Source organism: Anoplolepis gracilipes, chromosome 1 (assembly GCF_047496725.1).
Source record: "Anoplolepis gracilipes chromosome 1, ASM4749672v1, whole genome shotgun sequence".
Lineage (NCBI taxonomy): Eukaryota > Metazoa > Arthropoda > Insecta > Hymenoptera > Formicidae > Anoplolepis > Anoplolepis gracilipes.
Window position 1 is genome coordinate 304,658 of NC_132970.1, and position 18,097 is coordinate 322,754.

The 18,097-nt window shown below is 32.5% G+C and overlaps 1 protein-coding gene across 15 annotated transcripts in view; it reads left to right on the top strand.

The window, feature by feature from the left end:
- Positions 1-18,097, top strand: part of LOC140671401 (uncharacterized) — a 156,416-nt gene that overhangs the window by 111,429 nt on the left and 26,890 nt on the right. For 14 of the 15 annotated variants that reach the window (XM_072902673.1, XM_072902665.1, XM_072902681.1 and 11 more), the window contains 2 exons: positions 2,489-3,382; positions 7,089-7,169. In XM_072902673.1, the coding sequence (XP_072758774.1) occupies positions 2,489-3,382; positions 7,089-7,169 (975 nt within the window). The remainder of the gene's footprint in view (positions 1-2,488; positions 3,383-7,088; positions 7,170-18,097) is intronic. The other variant, XM_072902721.1, reaches the window with a different exon arrangement.

Here is an 18,097-nt window from a genome sequence, read left to right on the forward strand (position 1 = left end):
CGAAGGCACAAAACATATCTCGAATATCGAAACACCTCGCCTCTCCGCGCAAACAAAATCCGATTAATTGTGTCTAATGCACAAATAGTTTAACGCATAATATTTAGATTAATTTGACGAGAGCGATTCGACATATTTATCGCGTGTCTTTTTCAAAAGTGACACAATTGATCTGTTTTATACACGCGAGGTGTAAGATATCTTCAGACTTCAGAAAGTTTAATTTAGTCAAAATATATATATATATATATATATATATATAGTTCGCTTTTACTATATTCATATTTATGTGCAATTATTAAATTAAAATTCTCGCGTTTTTATGAAGGAGATATAATATTTAGATAATATTTAGATTAATAAATAATAGGAGATATTTTTAATTTTTTCTTATTGGAAAAGGTAATAAAAATAGAAATATAATATTGGAGAATAAAATAATCCTCGTGAATAGACATGCTTAAGAGACAGTAGTAGGTAATTAACGAGGGATTAATATGCATTAAATTCCAGTTTAAATTTTCATCTAAGTGTCACGGGTGAGATTTGCAGCAATTACTTTTGCAATTTCGCTCCTGATACTTTTCTACCTAAGAATTTAAAGATATTCCAGTAATAATAATGGCATTAATTAAAAAAGAATTATTTTAATTATTTTTGCCTTGTGTCGCGCTCGACAAAAAAACTGCAATGTCGTCAGTAAAATATTGACTCCTGCATTGATATACTTTCTTTTACTCGCGATGATAAACGATCTTACCCGTTAGTGCCTTCATAAATCCGACACGCGTTATTGGAGCAGATTGTTTCCGACCGGATAAATCAGTCTTTAAAGTACGTACTCGATTCCTATGAGGATACCCGTATATCACGTGGTTCACTTAATACTCGTAGATACACGAGACGGCGATTATTTATAGAGCGCGACAATTCGTACTTATTGGTCCCTTCTTTTTCGCAACGAAGAGACAGCAGAAAAATAGGATTTGTCACGCGGAATGAGGTCTCTCTATATCGTAGATATAGGAAAAATGTCTACGAGAACATTTTGTATCGCATAATACACCTTTGAAAATCTTCTTATCACATTTGAACTATATCATTTCACATGTAACGCCGTCTGATACTTCTTCTAGGTCAGCGGATACGATTAAGTAATAACGTGCAACGTAAATTTGCATATAAAAAATACATTGCATTGATATTTGAGCGATACACAAGTTTCTTTTTAAATTAAATAATCTCTTACAACACGAAATATTGCTAAAATATTACATGGATATTATATTATACATATTACGACATATATTACAAATATTGCAGCAATATTGTGCAAATATTATAAATTTAATAAATTTAAATTTTATTGAAGATATTGCAAAATATTACTGCTATATTATAATGCAATCACATATCTTTCATTACTTTGTTCGCTTTATGTGACGCACTACATGTCATCTATTCTGTATTCAAGTTTTCTTTTTCGTGAGAGTATCTTCTGCTTGCAAAAAACACACCTAGTAACATTAAATATATTTTTCTGTCAACTTAATTTCTGAAACAATCCTAACACAAAGAAATCAGATATTAAACTTTAAATTGTCTAAAAATTGGACAAAGTATTACGCAAATATTTTGTAAATATCGTATTCATGTTGCAGAAATATGTATATCAGTATTATTATAGAAATATAACATTACACAATATAGTTTGGGAGCATATACAAGGAATATTGCATGCAATATTCCAATCTTGCAAAACAATATTCGTGCAATATTCCATCAATATATCGTGCTGTAGGGGATTTTATTAAATTTCTTCGAGATATATAAAATATATAAAATATTGCAATTTTTTTCATAAATTATACGCGAAAAAATATATATCATTTTTTTATGTCGCTCCAGAAAATATATACAGGTATTAAACGAACCGACATGACGTCAAATATTCCAATACTGTGAAAGCTTACGTATCTATATGCAATATCTTTTGAAACTGTTTTATTTTCGCGAGCGAAGAATTTTTCCGAGCACTGATGTTTATCTAGACTGTTGTTTGTGCATTCGAACAATTTTCTTTAACCGACATATGTGGCGGAATTAATGTTTTTATTGCTCTTACGACCACCAGAGTTAGTGTAGGGTGACTTTAACAGGCAATCGTAACATTCTCCTTCATATCACTTAACGGCTGCCTTTCTACGTGGTTTATGAGATGTGCATTTTGTTTTCTACATATCAACGTGATGTACGAACGCCACAAGGATTTTATCTTATTATTTTAACAAGATTGTAGGAGAAACGAATCGCACAAGTACTTGCGCGTTCATATATTTTTCTAATTTGTAAATTTTTAAAAATATTAGCCATATAAAGTTTAATGTAAATGTAGAGAAGCTGATTCTTATTCTAAGCTTCCAGAAGACTCGCGCTCCATTTCCCCTTTCGTCCTTGACTGGCGATCTGTTTCTCTTTCTGCTCGCAGAACGAAGAGCAATCAACGGTGGATGAAACTACGAACGACGGTGCAGTTGTCCTCGGCCATCTCGACGATTCAGAAAAAACCACCGCTAAAGCGTGAAGATTCGTTCCTAAAGCGGTTCTCCACCAGACAGATACCGGAGAGCCAAGAGACACTTGACACCGCCGAGGGTGAGGGAGACGTGACCGATGACAAGGGGACGGGTAGTCGGCGTCGCAGGCGACCCCGTAGACCTCAAAAACCGCCCAAGACTGTGGTCAATCCCGACGAAAACTTCTACTATTACTGGCTGATGCTGCTGTCGGCCTGCGTCCTCTATAACCTCTGGACGCTGATCGTCCGTCAAAGTCTACCGGAGCTGCAGGCATTGGCGCCTGCCGCCTGGCTCGGCTGCGACGGCTTCACCGACGTGGTGTTCTTCCTGGACGTGGCAGTGCAGTTTCGCACCGGCTACCTCGAGCAAGGCTTGATGGTCTACAACAGCAAAAAACTAGCCGGTCACTACCTCAAGTCCAAGTCCTTCATCCTCGACCTGTTGGCGCTGATGCCGCTCGATCTGCTGCAGGTGAATCTTGGCTACAACCCGATGCTGAGGTTCCCCAGGTTTCTGAAGATCTACCGGGTGTACAATTACTACTACATGGTGGAGTCGCGCACGGTCTATCCGAATCTCTGGCGTGTGCTGAATCTCATTCACATACTGCTCATCTTGGCGCACTGGTTTGGCTGCTTTTACTACCTACTAAGCGAGGCCGAGAGCTTCCAGGGCGACTGGGTGTATCCTTACCGGCCCGGCGAGTACGCCACCCTCACCAGGAAATATCTCGGTTCCCTCTACTGGTCCACCCTGACGCTCACCACCATCGGCGACCTGCCCACGCCGGAGACCAACGCCGAGTGAGTGATATAATCTCTAAACGAAACCGCTACACACCACTTGCGCTCCCCGCTCCTTTCGTTTTTCTTTTATCGCACCGCGTATATCTTGCGTCGCCCGTCTCGACGAGATTTAAGAGAGAATGGAACGTCGATACATTTCTGTTTTTTTTTCTCTTTGCTCGCCTCTCGGATCTCGGATCGAAAAAAGAGAGGAATTTATGTACGCCAATTCCAATGACAAAATGGAACAAGAAAAAAGACAATATTTTTACATAATATATTTAACTGCATAAACGCATATAACTTTTAACGTTAAAAATTATATAAAAGAGAGAAAAAATATTAATCGCGGAAAAAATATTTATCTCGAGAAAGTTACTGATCGTATAAAAAAATTGCTTCATATCATTATTAAGTTTCAATAACATAACTTTGCCGAACAAAATTTTTTTCATAAAGTTTATTAGTAAATTTTACATATCACAAATTATGCAACTTCTTTGCATCATTTCCTGAATTATGTAATCAGGCCTGTTATTTCCGAATCATAATTCCAATAAATTTCAGTTAATTGTTCTGTTTTTCTCAAAAAGAGTTTAAATTTGATATTTTTTATATTTAAAATCGATTTTCTAAAATTTATCAGAAAGTACGTTAATATGTAATATGAAAGTACGTCTTATGTTTCTTTATATCGGTACATATTTTCTCTTGTTTTTTTTTTATTTATATGAAAGTTTTAACACAATGGTCTCATTTTTCTTGAGAGACCTGAGAGAATAAATTAAAGTTTGATTTTCTCGTTGGTTACGGTGGATTTTCGATGGTTTTTCTCAAGCCAAAAGCCTTGTAGATTCTTTCGTTGATACCGGCATACATCGAGATTTCTAAGGTATTTTGATTGATCGAAAAATCACATATTAGGGCGTAGCATGAGATTCACTTCAACTTGCATTCGCATCGAACATTTACGGCGCCTTAAAAGTCAATAGCTCCTTCGGGCTATGATATGGATCAACAGGTAGCTAGTGCATAATCTTATTTACTTTGCAACATTCGTCTTTGGACCCGTGCATCTTGCGATCTATCGCGAGATATTAATAACATATATCCGCGTATATATGTATAATAAGATTAAAATGAGGAAGAAAATTGGAAAAAAATATCCAAACAAAAGTATTCGAAAATGAACGATCATTGATATATTATTGAGAGGTTACATTTGATGATAAAAATATATTAAGCTACTAAGAATGTTGTCGCAATGTTGTTCCATATATTGAAATGGTAAAAAGTAAATGTCTCGAAATTTTACACAATATTCACGTGAATTTTCTCTGTACAGGTGAATAGCAGATTATATTTTCTCTGATTTAAATAGACGTCATAAATCGATACGCCCGCGAACATTTCGATACCGACGAGAAATTAGCGCGCGAGAACATTGTTAGTTTGATAATTATATTCGCTTTCCGTAGATTCGGTTGTACTTTTAGAGGCGCATTATATTCATTGCGGGAAGTACATTATTATTGCAACGTGTCTCTCGTAACAACATGCATCGCGACAGCAATATGAGGACTGCAGAATCACTCTTGGTTACGTGTATACGCAGATTTAAATTCTCGTGTGTCCCATTTTAATGTTAATTACATAAATATTCCACTGTAATTGTACAGTCATTCGTTACATAATAATAGTTTGCGGCATTATTAATTTCTTGGGTATAAATCTGTAGAATTAATTATGTCAAGAGAAAATTAATTATGTATCTAGAATTAATGTATCTAAAACTCGAAAATCAGGTTTGCAGTTTTCAATTCAATTCAATTACGTAATTAAAAGTGTTCCAAAAATACGCTTTTATTATGGATTATTATGGAGCTACAGAGTTGCAGAGTTGATCGGGAAAATATGCAAATTTCTCGCAATTTTTCTAAATGTGAATTTTATGAAAGCTTGCGAATATTGTGCAATCTACAAATCGCAGGATTGATATTCGGTAGAGTTCTGTATGGTATTCTGTAGAATTTCAAATGATGTAACGTTCGCATTTCCATGCATTACGAGTCCACTAATACGCGAGACACGTTTCAGTAATAATGCCACGTAATTTAATGTTGCCGGTATAATCGAGTATTAACTTATACGAATTAATTGTCGACTAATCCCAGCGCTAAATCGATCGGCCGACTAAAGCGTTCGGTTAAACGCCGTCACACGTGATATCCAATTGGGATGTGCGTTACAAGCACCGCTTGTTGCAATCGCTACGTATTTAAGTGTATTATTTCACACACGTTAGGTGTGACGAGATAAATAAGAACGAGATCGTTGGCGAAACCGATTGATCGGCTAAAGGCTAAATCGTTTTCGTCGCGCTGTCGTCACCGTCGGCGCTCAATCAAATTTCTCTCAATCAAATTCCGAGGCGCATTGAATGCTTGCCCACGCGTCGCCGCCGATTTCTCATATTGTCCGACGATATGACAGATGCCTCGCGTGCAGGGTCATGGTCACATTATTAAATCCGTATATCAGTCATTTCAGGAAGAAATGAAAAGAGGAAACTCGGTGCATTGCAAAATTTTTCTTTCTTACTTTTACAACTGACAATGAGTTATTTTCAGCGGTACTACTCATGTGACATTGATAGAGCAAAATCATGTTTTACCTACAGCTCATTGTCAGTAATGCCTTTACCAATGTTGAGCAATTTTTTTATTCGAAAGGTATCTAATAAGGAATTTGTTAAAATGGCTTTTTTACTTTTCCAAAATTCACTTTCTTATAGTCCAAAAATCTTCAAAAATCACACCTTTTTTTTTTTTTTTTTTTTTTTTTTTGTGGCGTACTATTTGGTTTGTTAAAAATCATATTTACAGATATTATTGTGATTGTAATTAGCTTTAAAACAAAAAAAATTTCTGTGATATCACTCATTTGACATTGATAGAACGAAATCGTGTTTTAGCTATAGCTCAGTAATGTCTTTATCAATTTTGGTCAATTTTTTTTTATTTGAAATGTATTTAAAAAATTAGGTTTTTTAATTTACAGACTAAAAATCTTCAAAAAACACACCTTTTTCGTTGTGGCGTATTATCTGGTCAAAAATCATATATGTAGTTATTAGAACGATTATGATTAACTTTAAAACAAAAAAAATTATTATATTAAATTACGTGCGCGGCCATTCCATATAATTGTTCAACTTTGATATTTCCACAACATTGCATGATTTAATGACGATAACAATTTTGTAATTGATTACAGAAACATAATCAAACATCTATAAGTACCTTGTGATAAGTAACATGATATAAAATTAAATCCTGCGACAAAATATCACAAATTTACAAGCGTTGTTCGCAAAAGACTTCAACTGAATATTTTTTCAATATTTTCCTGAAATGATAGACTTCGTAAAATTATCGCCCGTGTATGTTTTCGAACGTGACAGAAAATGTAGCTTTGCATTTTCCTTCACCGAATCGAAGAAAAATATGGGCAATCATTTGATGAGAAAGAGACACAGTGTCATTTGAACGACGCATGTTTATGCATCTGTGCAAATAAAATTTTCATCCTGTCTCTGATAAAAATACATGCAATTTCGCACGCAGTGCCGGCGATTCCATTGTCTCTTAAGTTTAGTCTCTAGTGAACTTAGATGCCTAGGAATTAGACTCGTGAAGCGGCCTTGTTGTTGTTGTGTTGGCAGAGTCGTAGCGGGCGGCAATCCCCGGAGCCTCGCTCGTCGCGGCCGACTGTCCCGGCTTCTGCAGTTCAAGCATAACGGAGGGTATCTGTATCGTTTCCAGAATAAAAAAAAAAAAAAAAAAAAAAAAAAAACGATAAGAGAACGGAAAAGAGAAAGGGAAAGAGAGCGAGAGAAAGAGAGAAAGACGGGAGAGAAAGGGAGAAAGCGCGTAAGAAAGAGAGAAAATGGAAATCAGAATGACAGAGAGAAAGAGAGAGTGTGTATAGAGAATAAATGAGAATGTAATGAGAACAAATGCTGGTAGATGAGAAAGAGAGAGAGGGGAGGGGGAGGGGAAGATGTGAGAGAAGGAAAAAATAGAACCGGGATAAAGAGAATTATTTATTATAAAGATCGCTTTACTTGATTTTATGAAACAATTCTCAAAAATATTTGTAGATCCAATCGAGACTTTTTAGGGGTTAAAGGAAAAATCATTTTAGCGCGATAGAAATTTACAGGGACAGAATGAAAGTCAGTATTACGGCGAATATTACAGAGAGAGAGAGAGAGAGAGAGAGAGAGAGAGAGAGAGAGAGAGAGAGAGAGAGAGAAAGAAAGAGAGAGAAGGCAAAGTGGACTCTTTATTTACGACATTATGCCGTGATGAAGGAGATATTCGTTTGAAAAATGATAGGAACGTCGGTGGCTACCACGTTACATGGCACCGGTGTGAAAATCGCGCGATTTAATTTAACCGATAGAATAATATTAAAGTGCCACTCACCCCGTGCGACTACGTCTGGTCGGGATGTTATCTCGCTTTATAATCAATTTTACCCGCCCGGCGAACACGAACACGTTTACACCGTTACACGGATAATTTATATCGCGAAATCTACGTCACGCAATTATGTAGAAAAACTAACAACGTGCTTCGTTTTGAATTTTATTTACGAGCGCAGATCTTTATGAGAGCAACAATAAGCGAAAGAACGACCGTAAAAATCGTCCATTTTTGGCCCTACGATTTTGCAACTAATTTGTGTGCCAAATGATACTTTATGATGAGACATTAATCACCAAAAATTTTTAAGTTGAAGTGACACGTGGTCTCAGAGACATGGGGAATCAAAGCAGTTAAAATTCATTAACACGTTATCAACTCATTCCCTTTAAATCACGAATTTTTATCTGTCAAATAATTCAAAACTTCGTACACGGAGATTTTTCTGGCTACTAACAACAAAGTTAAAATCAGATTTTCAAAATTCAAAATGGCCGATCCAATATAGCGCATTATATGTATATTAAAAAATGTTTTAATTTCTATAAAACACTTAATATTTAAGGATTTCTTGAGTCGCTGATTATAAATCTAACGTTGGATGTTCAGAAAAAAATGGTTGACTTAGTACGGTGGAATATTTAGACCCATTATGGACCAAATATTTAAAAATGGTTCAATTTTTATTCAATTCTGTCTGTCCATTTCTCCATCTATCTTTGTCTGTTTCAGTCTTTATCTCTATCAGTTTCTATCTATTTCTGCTTCTGTTTTTGTCTGTCTCTGTCTCTGTGTCGAATTTTGTTCTGTAAATCGACAACAGAAGCAGTTATTGAGATTTAGTTAGTTTATTTTTATTATTAAAATGATAATGAAACGAGAGTAATTATGAAATTAATATAATTAAAATAATAATTTATAATATAATATTTGTAATGATTATTATCATTAAAACAATGTATATTTAAAGGAATTTTAAAAATTCATTAGAGCTTGATAATCAATTTTATAACTCTAAGAGTCATGAATTTCGTATTTATGAAAAAAATCTTCTTCTACTGATTTTCACATCATGAAAATTATATTATTGTAGAATTTTTGAGTTACCATATTGAATCAGCTATTTTTAATTTTGAAAATCTGACTTCAAACTTTAATGTCAGTAGCTAGAGAAACCCTCGAGTATGAAGTTTTGAATTATCAGACTAACAAAATTCGAGTTTCAAAGCGAATGAGCTAACGTATCAATAAACTTTGACTAATTTGATCCTCCATATCTAAAACCAATTGTCACCTCAACTTAAACATTTTTTGTGATTGATGTTTCATCATAAGATATCATTTGGCACACAAAGTTCTAAAATCGCAAGCCCAAAAATGGGCGAAGAAACCACTAATTTTGCGGTTGTTATTTTCGCTATAAAGTTGTTGTTTTGGTTGTTGTCATACAAGAGGAACTCGAATATTGCGTAATAATGGCTCATTAGATTGACATTCATTTTGCAAATAGTATTATATTTTGACATTTCTGGTTGCGTCCTCTTGTAGATATATGGACAAATAATTATTCCCAGATAAAACCAGAAAATAATGATAAATGCATTGATTAGTTAATGCGATTAGTTTATCATATAGAATATATAAATGTGTGGAAAAGATAATTATATATGCATATTGCGCGAATTAATTTCCAATTCATAAAATCATTATTTTTGTATCATTATTTTTATAGCATTTTTGTTTGAATAAACTATACATCTTTGATATAAACTACTGATAAAACAACTGATATAAATAATTTATTATAAAATATTTTGAATACACTTTTTTTCTCATCATCACACGTTATTCTATTTAATACATCTAGATATTATTATAAATCATATACATATACAACATGTAGATTCTTTACATCCGCGTAATTAAATTACACACACACACACATATATATATGTACAAATATAAATCGCCAAAAGAAGGAACGTACACGTTCTTATTCGCAATAAAAGAATGTGAGAATATTTTTTCACGCGCTTAGCAATTCATGGAATATCTCAAGTTGAGAGTGAGGGAGTTTATATGAAAAGCGGAAGAAAACGACACCGAAAGCGCGGGAGACGTTTGTTTCGTAACGATATTGCGTTCCGAGCGGGTTATCGACCGGCCACTAGTAGTCGTGCGACGAAGGTATATAATTTATGCGTCGCGTGTATCACGAGACACGCGCGTGCATGCCGGCAAAATCGATGAGGAGCATTCATCACGATTCAAACGCGACGAAATGAAACGAGATTCTGTGTATGCGCGCAGTCGGTTCTTACGGCAATTATCTAGCCTTTATTCGATGGCAGAGCCATCGGGTAGATGTATGTCATCGTAAAAAAAAAGTAAAAAAAGGACGTGATGAAAAACTACTCGCAGTTTTTTCGATATAAAAGCAACTCTCTTTGTTTTTTTTTTTTTTTTTTTCACAGTCATCTGTAACCTTCCCTCAGGGGACTCTGACGGTAGTGAGTACAGGCTTAGGACAGAACCCTAGATATCCAAGCTATCCAACCTCCTGGGGGGTCTTTTAATCGGGTCGTCCAAGTCTCCGGGGGATTTAAATGAAAAGACACGGAACGATAGCAATATTTAAAATATTAACTTTGGAGTTGTTGAAAAGACTGATCACATATTTTTACAATAAAAATAATAAGTTCAGTAATATAACGATTATGCTAATTGTATGTAATAAGCCAAAGCACGATAATCAAAGTGCAAATTTTGTTATATAAATTTACATATATATTTTGTGAATAATTCGTATCATAACAAAATTACTGTACCTTGGCTTTTATTTGTTTCTTCTACCGCTTATAGTAAATATATTTTTATGATATAGCTTTTTTTAAACTTTTTCTCATAATATTCTATAAAAATTACATAGGACTAAAAAATTAATTAATCAAATATCTATTTAACTTTTTGTAATCACACAGGAATTTGAAGGCAAAATTTCAATCTAAAATTTTTTCAAATATGGAAGGAGAGTGAAGTCCGGTGCCATCTTGAACATTTGATTTAAAAACCTATTAGATAATGTAATAGATACTTTGAAAAGTAACTCTGATTTTTTGAAAGTCTAAAAAACAATAAAAAAACTAGACTTTAAAGACAATGTGCCTACGGAGGAGATTAAACATATATTTACAAAATTACAAAATGTAATTAAATTAATAATAATATTTAAATTAATATTAAAAAAATATAATTAAATTAATTCTCTCTCCTAATTATAAGTACCCTCACTGCAAGAATCAGGATAAAATGGTATCGTTAATAGATGTGTATAAGCTATAACAGAATGATTTAAAATAAAGTCGTGTTATGAAAGAAACCATTTTCACATAAGCTACTACTCTAATCGGGATAATAAATGAGATTTTAAAATGTAAGTACTTTTAAGATGCATCGTAGATTTATTCAAAAATGTGCTCCGGCAAGAAAGTTATATGATACTTACATAAAAGTACTTTATATCACTGTCAGCGAGTAAGTGTCGCTATGATGAGACGTGGTCGGAAACGTCTCTCTCTGTAACTCACGATGAACTCAAAGTGATCGATGAGTCGCCGTCGAGATATTTTATCGAAAAGAGGCAGAGAAAGAAGAGGAACGAGGGGGAAGAGATGATAAAAAACGAACCTAATAATACGATGAGCTCGTCGCGAAATCGTTTGTAGAAAATCGTGCGAACTGACGTGTAACGAGCAACCATAAGCCGCGAGATGACAAATGACAGATCCGTGCTGGAGTTCAAATCAAGACTTTTCGCGACATATAAGATTGTAATGCACTTACATATGTGCACTTTATATTCTATTATTAGATAAAGCAATAACAAATCGAGTTATTGACTTAATGAGATCATACATAAAATTACGTAATATAAAATAAATTATAATTTAATCATAACAATAACATAAAATTGGTATATATAATTACAGCAAGTTTCAAATAAAATCAACACAAGAAAAATATATAAATATATATTACACGTCCAAAAAGAGAAAAAAATAAAAGATATTTTATATTCAGTCCAATAATTCGCGTTATTCAAATTATCTGGTGTGGCTGTAATTTTTTCCTGCGTTAGCCTTGAGTGCGTTAATATATAAAAAAATTAAAAAGTTATCAGACGACATGCTGCAAACAGCGATGTAAAACCTGTGCGATAGACTAAAACAGGCTAAATGCACAGGATATGATAAATGTAAAAAATGTTTTTAAATTAAAGAAACATTAATAAGATCAAATAATATACTTAAATGATATTCTATATCCTATTATTTGATAAGAAATAAATGTTTAAATTATATTATTATATTTAAATTTTATTTATTTATTCCATTTTGAATTGTCAAGTTTCTGTGACTCACTCTATAAAGAGAGAAAGAATAAAAGATATATATACTACACAAAAAATTAAAGGGCCACTTTCTTTCATATAAAAAAAGGCCAATTTTTAAATAGTTGCAATTTCCTTAAAAATAATTGGAATAAAATCAATAAAAAAGCATTTCAAAACGTGAAGTTTCTAGTTTTAGAATGTATAAATAAATTTCAATTTTTTCTATTTGTTACAAAATTATATTGTAAGAAAGCGACGTCTGTTGATTAAACAAATTTTTCGAAAGTTTGTCCAAGAGAATACCGAATTCAAAAAAAATCCTAGCACAATTTCATTAATCGGGTGTTAAAGAGCAGAGTTTTAACTTTAATTTCTTTTTTTTAACAAATGTTCTATGATTTGTTTTCATCGAGATATTCATTATTAAAGCAAAATCGAGCTATTGACTTTGAACGCTTATAACTAGTGAAAAAATGATCGTACAATAATCATTGAAAAAGCAATTTAAAGAGAAAAAGTTAGCACTTTAAAGTAGTCCTATTGTTTTTTCAATCATTATTCATTTTTAAAGCGTAATTGTTACTTAAAAATCAAGGAAAAATTGCACTTTTATCTTTTTTTATTTAAATCAATGAAAGTTAATGAAAAAACGCTAAAATTTTCATGAACTCTACAACGTTTACAAATAAAAAGCATTCCAGTTATTCGTACGAAAGGCTAAAGTGTTAAGTTTTTTCTGTACATTTCAAAATCTTAAATTAATAATTATTGTACGATTATTTTCTCACTAGTTCACTTATAAGCGTTCAAAGTCAATAGCTTGATTTTGCTTTAATAATGAATACCTCGGCGAAAAAGAATCATTCGTTCAAAGAAGAAATTAAAGCCAAAATTCTACTCTTTAATATGCATTTAATGAAATTGTGCTAGGATTTTTTTTTAATTCGGCATTCTTGGACAAACTTTCGAAAAATTTGTTCAATTAATGGACGTCGCTTCTTTACAATGTAATTTTGCAATGAATAGAAAGAATTAAAGTTCATTTAAAGATTCTAAAACTAGAAACTTCAAGCTTTGAAACGCTTTTTTATTAATCTTATTCCGATTATTTTTAAGAAAGTTACAACTACTTGAAAATTGGCCTTTTTTTTATATGGAGGAAAGTAGCCCTTTAATTTTTTTGCATAGTATATTTTATTCATTCGCAGAGAAGTCGATCGAGAGGAGCGACAAGGAGATTCGAAGTTGGAAATTTGTCAATCAATAAATTCCTCGCAAGCGACAAATCAAAGCGCATCGGCTATTATTAATCCCCTTGAATGCAACGGCTACGAGTTCAGTCTAAATAGGCCACATCACAGTTAATTACTCTTTGTTTGCCAATCTGCTGGTGATTATCGCATTACAATGGTCGCGTTCAGTAAAGACGGAATTGTCGAGTTACAATAGCGTTTCGATTGACGTTCCTTCATAGATATGAAATATCCTGGCTTCAAATCATGGTTTCGCAGAACACGTCTGTCTTCTCGAAGGATGTCTCTCGCAACATGTCTCGAAATTATTCTGATATTGTATATACGCACGTTGTGTTAAGAGAGACATCCAGCTGTATCTCATTACACTTTATTCACATACATATTATCTTTAAACTTTAACTTCCACACATATATATATACACACACACACACACACACACACACACACAGATGTGAACAAATTAGATTCATTTCTCAACACCGTTTGACTGTTTTTCCGATGGCCATGATATCTATGCGGAAGGTTACTGTGTTGTCGACGACGTATCTCCGGTGAGTTGATCGAAACGAACATCGCGGGATGTAATATTTCCGTGACGAGTTATTTTTTTTATGCCAAATGTCGAGCGTAGGCGAATTGCGTCGGATGAATTTGGAATATTGTTAAATACCCACGCAACATTCACAAATATTATAAAGTTGCGCGCGAGAGCTATCCATTTTTATTACTAAAATGTGAATGTAAAAAAATATTGACAGCCCTTTATCAATTTTTTTACATAATGGTAAAAAAATAGATATATGCTTAATATAAACAGTCTATTCAATTTTTTATTCTAACTGAATATAAAAAAATATACTTTACGTCCTAATCAATTGCTCATATTTATCAATTAGGTTCACGCTATCGTAATCACAAACAACAAGTTTGTTAACAAAGTGTAACTTTATTTCCAACAAGATAATCTAGCAATATTTTTATATTATACGTCTCAGGTTAAATTATCAAAGGTATCAAAAATTACATATATATAATGTGCAAATTACATATATTACACTTATGTATGAAAAGCTTTTGAAAATTAATTTTTCACTACCAAAACGTTTCGATTGTAAAAGCAAACATTTTAAACAAACAAAACAAATTGTGTAAATCGTTTCCTCTTTTTAATAGTTTCCTAACAGTATTAATTTCCAGTTTCTAGCTGTTTTAGAATATAATCTGTTAGATTTTTTTTTTCAAATTAAATAAATTACTTGTGCTACAATATATAAAACTAAAGCTATAGAAAATAATGCAATAAATTTCATATTGTATATAAGTGTATATAATCGTATAACTATTTTATTAAGTCAATTAGTCTATTTTTATTTTTATTTTTTCTTTATCTTTTTTATACAATTTTTTTAAAGATTATCGAAAATTAGTTTTACATTTACAAAAAGTCCCAATCTCTTTAATGTTTTACGATATATTCCTTTTATTTCAAGTTACTTTCTTCTCGATAACAAGAAAAATAGAGAAAATTATATCTAACAAAGTATCCAAAAAAATATTTATATCATATTTCTTTTTTGTACAGAGATAAAGATCCTTAATCGCTGTTCCTCGATATCACGACTCTTTCGATAGACAAAAAAAGAATATAATATGGAGATAAAAATAGCAAGTTTTTCTACCACGAAAAGATCAAATTCTCTAATGTTGCCTCGTATAATGTTTCTCGACGGCTCCAGTTATTTCGGTAAAAAGGACAGTCACTGTTCACACATTGTGCAGACGTACAAGCTCGTGGACCGCAAACCGCGAAGTGGTATCACCGCTAATCCGCACGATACATGTACATTTAAGTCAGGCTATATCGATGATTTGTGGCGTGAGAGGGGAAAATGAGAAAATTTATACGACGACGGACTTAACGCGTTAAATGCGAAAATATCGTTCGCAAAACGAGTGCCAAAGTGCCAAATTGTTCGTCGCGGTCACCAAAAATTAATAGAGATGTTTGCGATAATTTCGATAGAATTCAGATGTTTTCAATTGATCGATTTTTTATTATAATGGTTTGTACGAAAAAAATTGAATATCGCGTTATATAATTATTTGAAAAATTGATCGAGTCGCAAAGCTGTCATCTCGCATTACTGTCTGATGTATCTATGCTGCTCTTGATCAGTTTGAATAAATTGATGATATTATTACATGATGACATGCACCTCGCGAAAGGAGTTTGGTTTGGCTTCCAAAGTGCATCGGTACAAGTCGTCTTAAACGAGTACTTTGCAAGAACACCTTAATTTTCAGCGTCAAACTTAATATTCTTAAAAGCCCTTAAGAGATTGCCGAAAAGTGAGAGAGAAAGGGAGAGAGGGAGAGAGAAATTCTAGGCGTATCGTCAACGAAACACTCGGTTTCATAGCAGCAACGACCTGGTTTTTTTTTTAATATCCCTACCATTTGCAGTAAGAATTTCAAACTGTCTCGCATTACAAATCGTCTCTGTCGCAGCCGGCGACAGTATTCAGCCACACCCAGCTAATTTGAATAATACATACGCGAATGTTCTATCTCGTTTCTCGCGCCGCGTCTCGACGCCGCCTTCGCGCTCTTTCGAGTTTTATTCATTTTTTGCATCATTTGCGTTAATAATCGGTCGCGATAAAAAAATCACAATTGGATGATTAATAAATCGTTCTGATATATTAATATATTAATTATAACTATATTATTATATTAAAATTATATTTTTGTGTGCTAATTATTGATCAAATATTCACATAATATATATATATATTAGATACGTATTAGAGTTATTAATTTTATTAATATATTAATATATTAATATAGTTATATATTAATAAATATTATAATATATAACTATTAATATATTAATATTATACTAATATATTAATTAAATTAAAATATACATATATTAATAAATCTAATCCGTCGTATCTAATACGTATAATGTGGAATATTTGTCTGACCTTAAATGCCAGATTGCATAGATGATTTTAAAAAATCCGAGAACGATAATAAACGTAATTTATACGATTTTACAAATTTTGTTTTCATGACTTTTTTGAAACTTCCATCATAATACTTGGCACTCGCTCGCCTTCCGACACAGATATATGTAGTATACCCGAGTTCCATTGACCTATATATCATCCATCAGAGTGCAGCTAGCTGTGTTTGCGTCTGAAACACAAGAATTGTATTATTTCTACATCATTTATAATTTTTATGATTTATACCAAAAAAATACTCTAGTAGAACAAGAATGATTATATATATATAATTAAATAATTATTTCGTTACTATTATACAAGATTAAAACTTATAAGAAGGAGCGATTCTTTATCATTTTGTTAAATATAACAGTTATTATGAGTTTATATATAAAATCAATATTATGAATATAAATTATAAAATTAGTCAGAGTCAAATGTATTGTGAACGTAATTATTTTCATTGTATTTGAAAAGAGTAAAACTCTTGAAATTTCTCTCTGTTATTAACAAGTATAAAAAAAATATATACGACACACTCAAATTACTGTCGATATATAATAATAAATGATAGATTAGTCTATGAATACTTAAATGGCAAATATGCAATATTAGATCAATATATTGCAGCGACTGTCAATTCAACTTTGATACCAATTAAATTAAAACGCCATTTATCCATTTACGCGTCGATTATCTGCGATTTCATCACTTAAACTTGAACGCAAAATGCAGTTAGAGATTTTAGCTGATTTAACACACGTTAAATTGCATATGTGTGCGAGATTTTATAGTGCACTTTATAGATAATAGTCTCTGGGGAACGTAAAGAGGAAGAAATGAAGATTACTTTGAAATCTGACCGACGTTAATATGCCATTGATACGATTAATTTGAATTAATTTTGTCTGGATTGAACAAAAACACAACGTTAGGGTACGTTTTTTAATATCCGCAATGATTCCAGCGGAAGTAATCTTCATCGATCTCGCATCAACATCAATCTTCAATGCCCTTAATGTTATCCCTCGACTTCGATTTGTCGGATTGGATCTCGCGGTTATACTGTTATCGTGGTCGATGGTTCCTCGTGACAGCAATTTGCTTTTCGAATAAACCCTGAGGAAAAGGTTATTGCCGACAGAAAAAACAGCAAGTTGGCATATAATGAAATTTATTGCGCGTGAAAAATAATGTTAATTCTCCTTAGCCGATAGACTCGCCGGTATCTCTACAGAAATATGGAATGAAATTTTTTCACAAATATCATGATAATCATCGTAAAATTTGAACTTTCCTTTGTCAATTAAAAAAAAATTGAAGTCTGTACAATTTTTTTTCGCAAAATTACGTATCAAAGTTATCTACATATACATTTTTATTAAGGAGAATTAAGTTCAAAATCTGACATGTGCTTTTTAAAGTAGAGTAAGCTACAGAATAAAACCAAATTTTTTCAAATACGACAATTTTTCGGGAAGTTATAATTATTTAAAGTTATATGAAATTTTGGTATAAATTTTTGTTGCAATAATTTTGCTGCCCAGTGTATATATGTATATTGTATTTAATGACATGTATT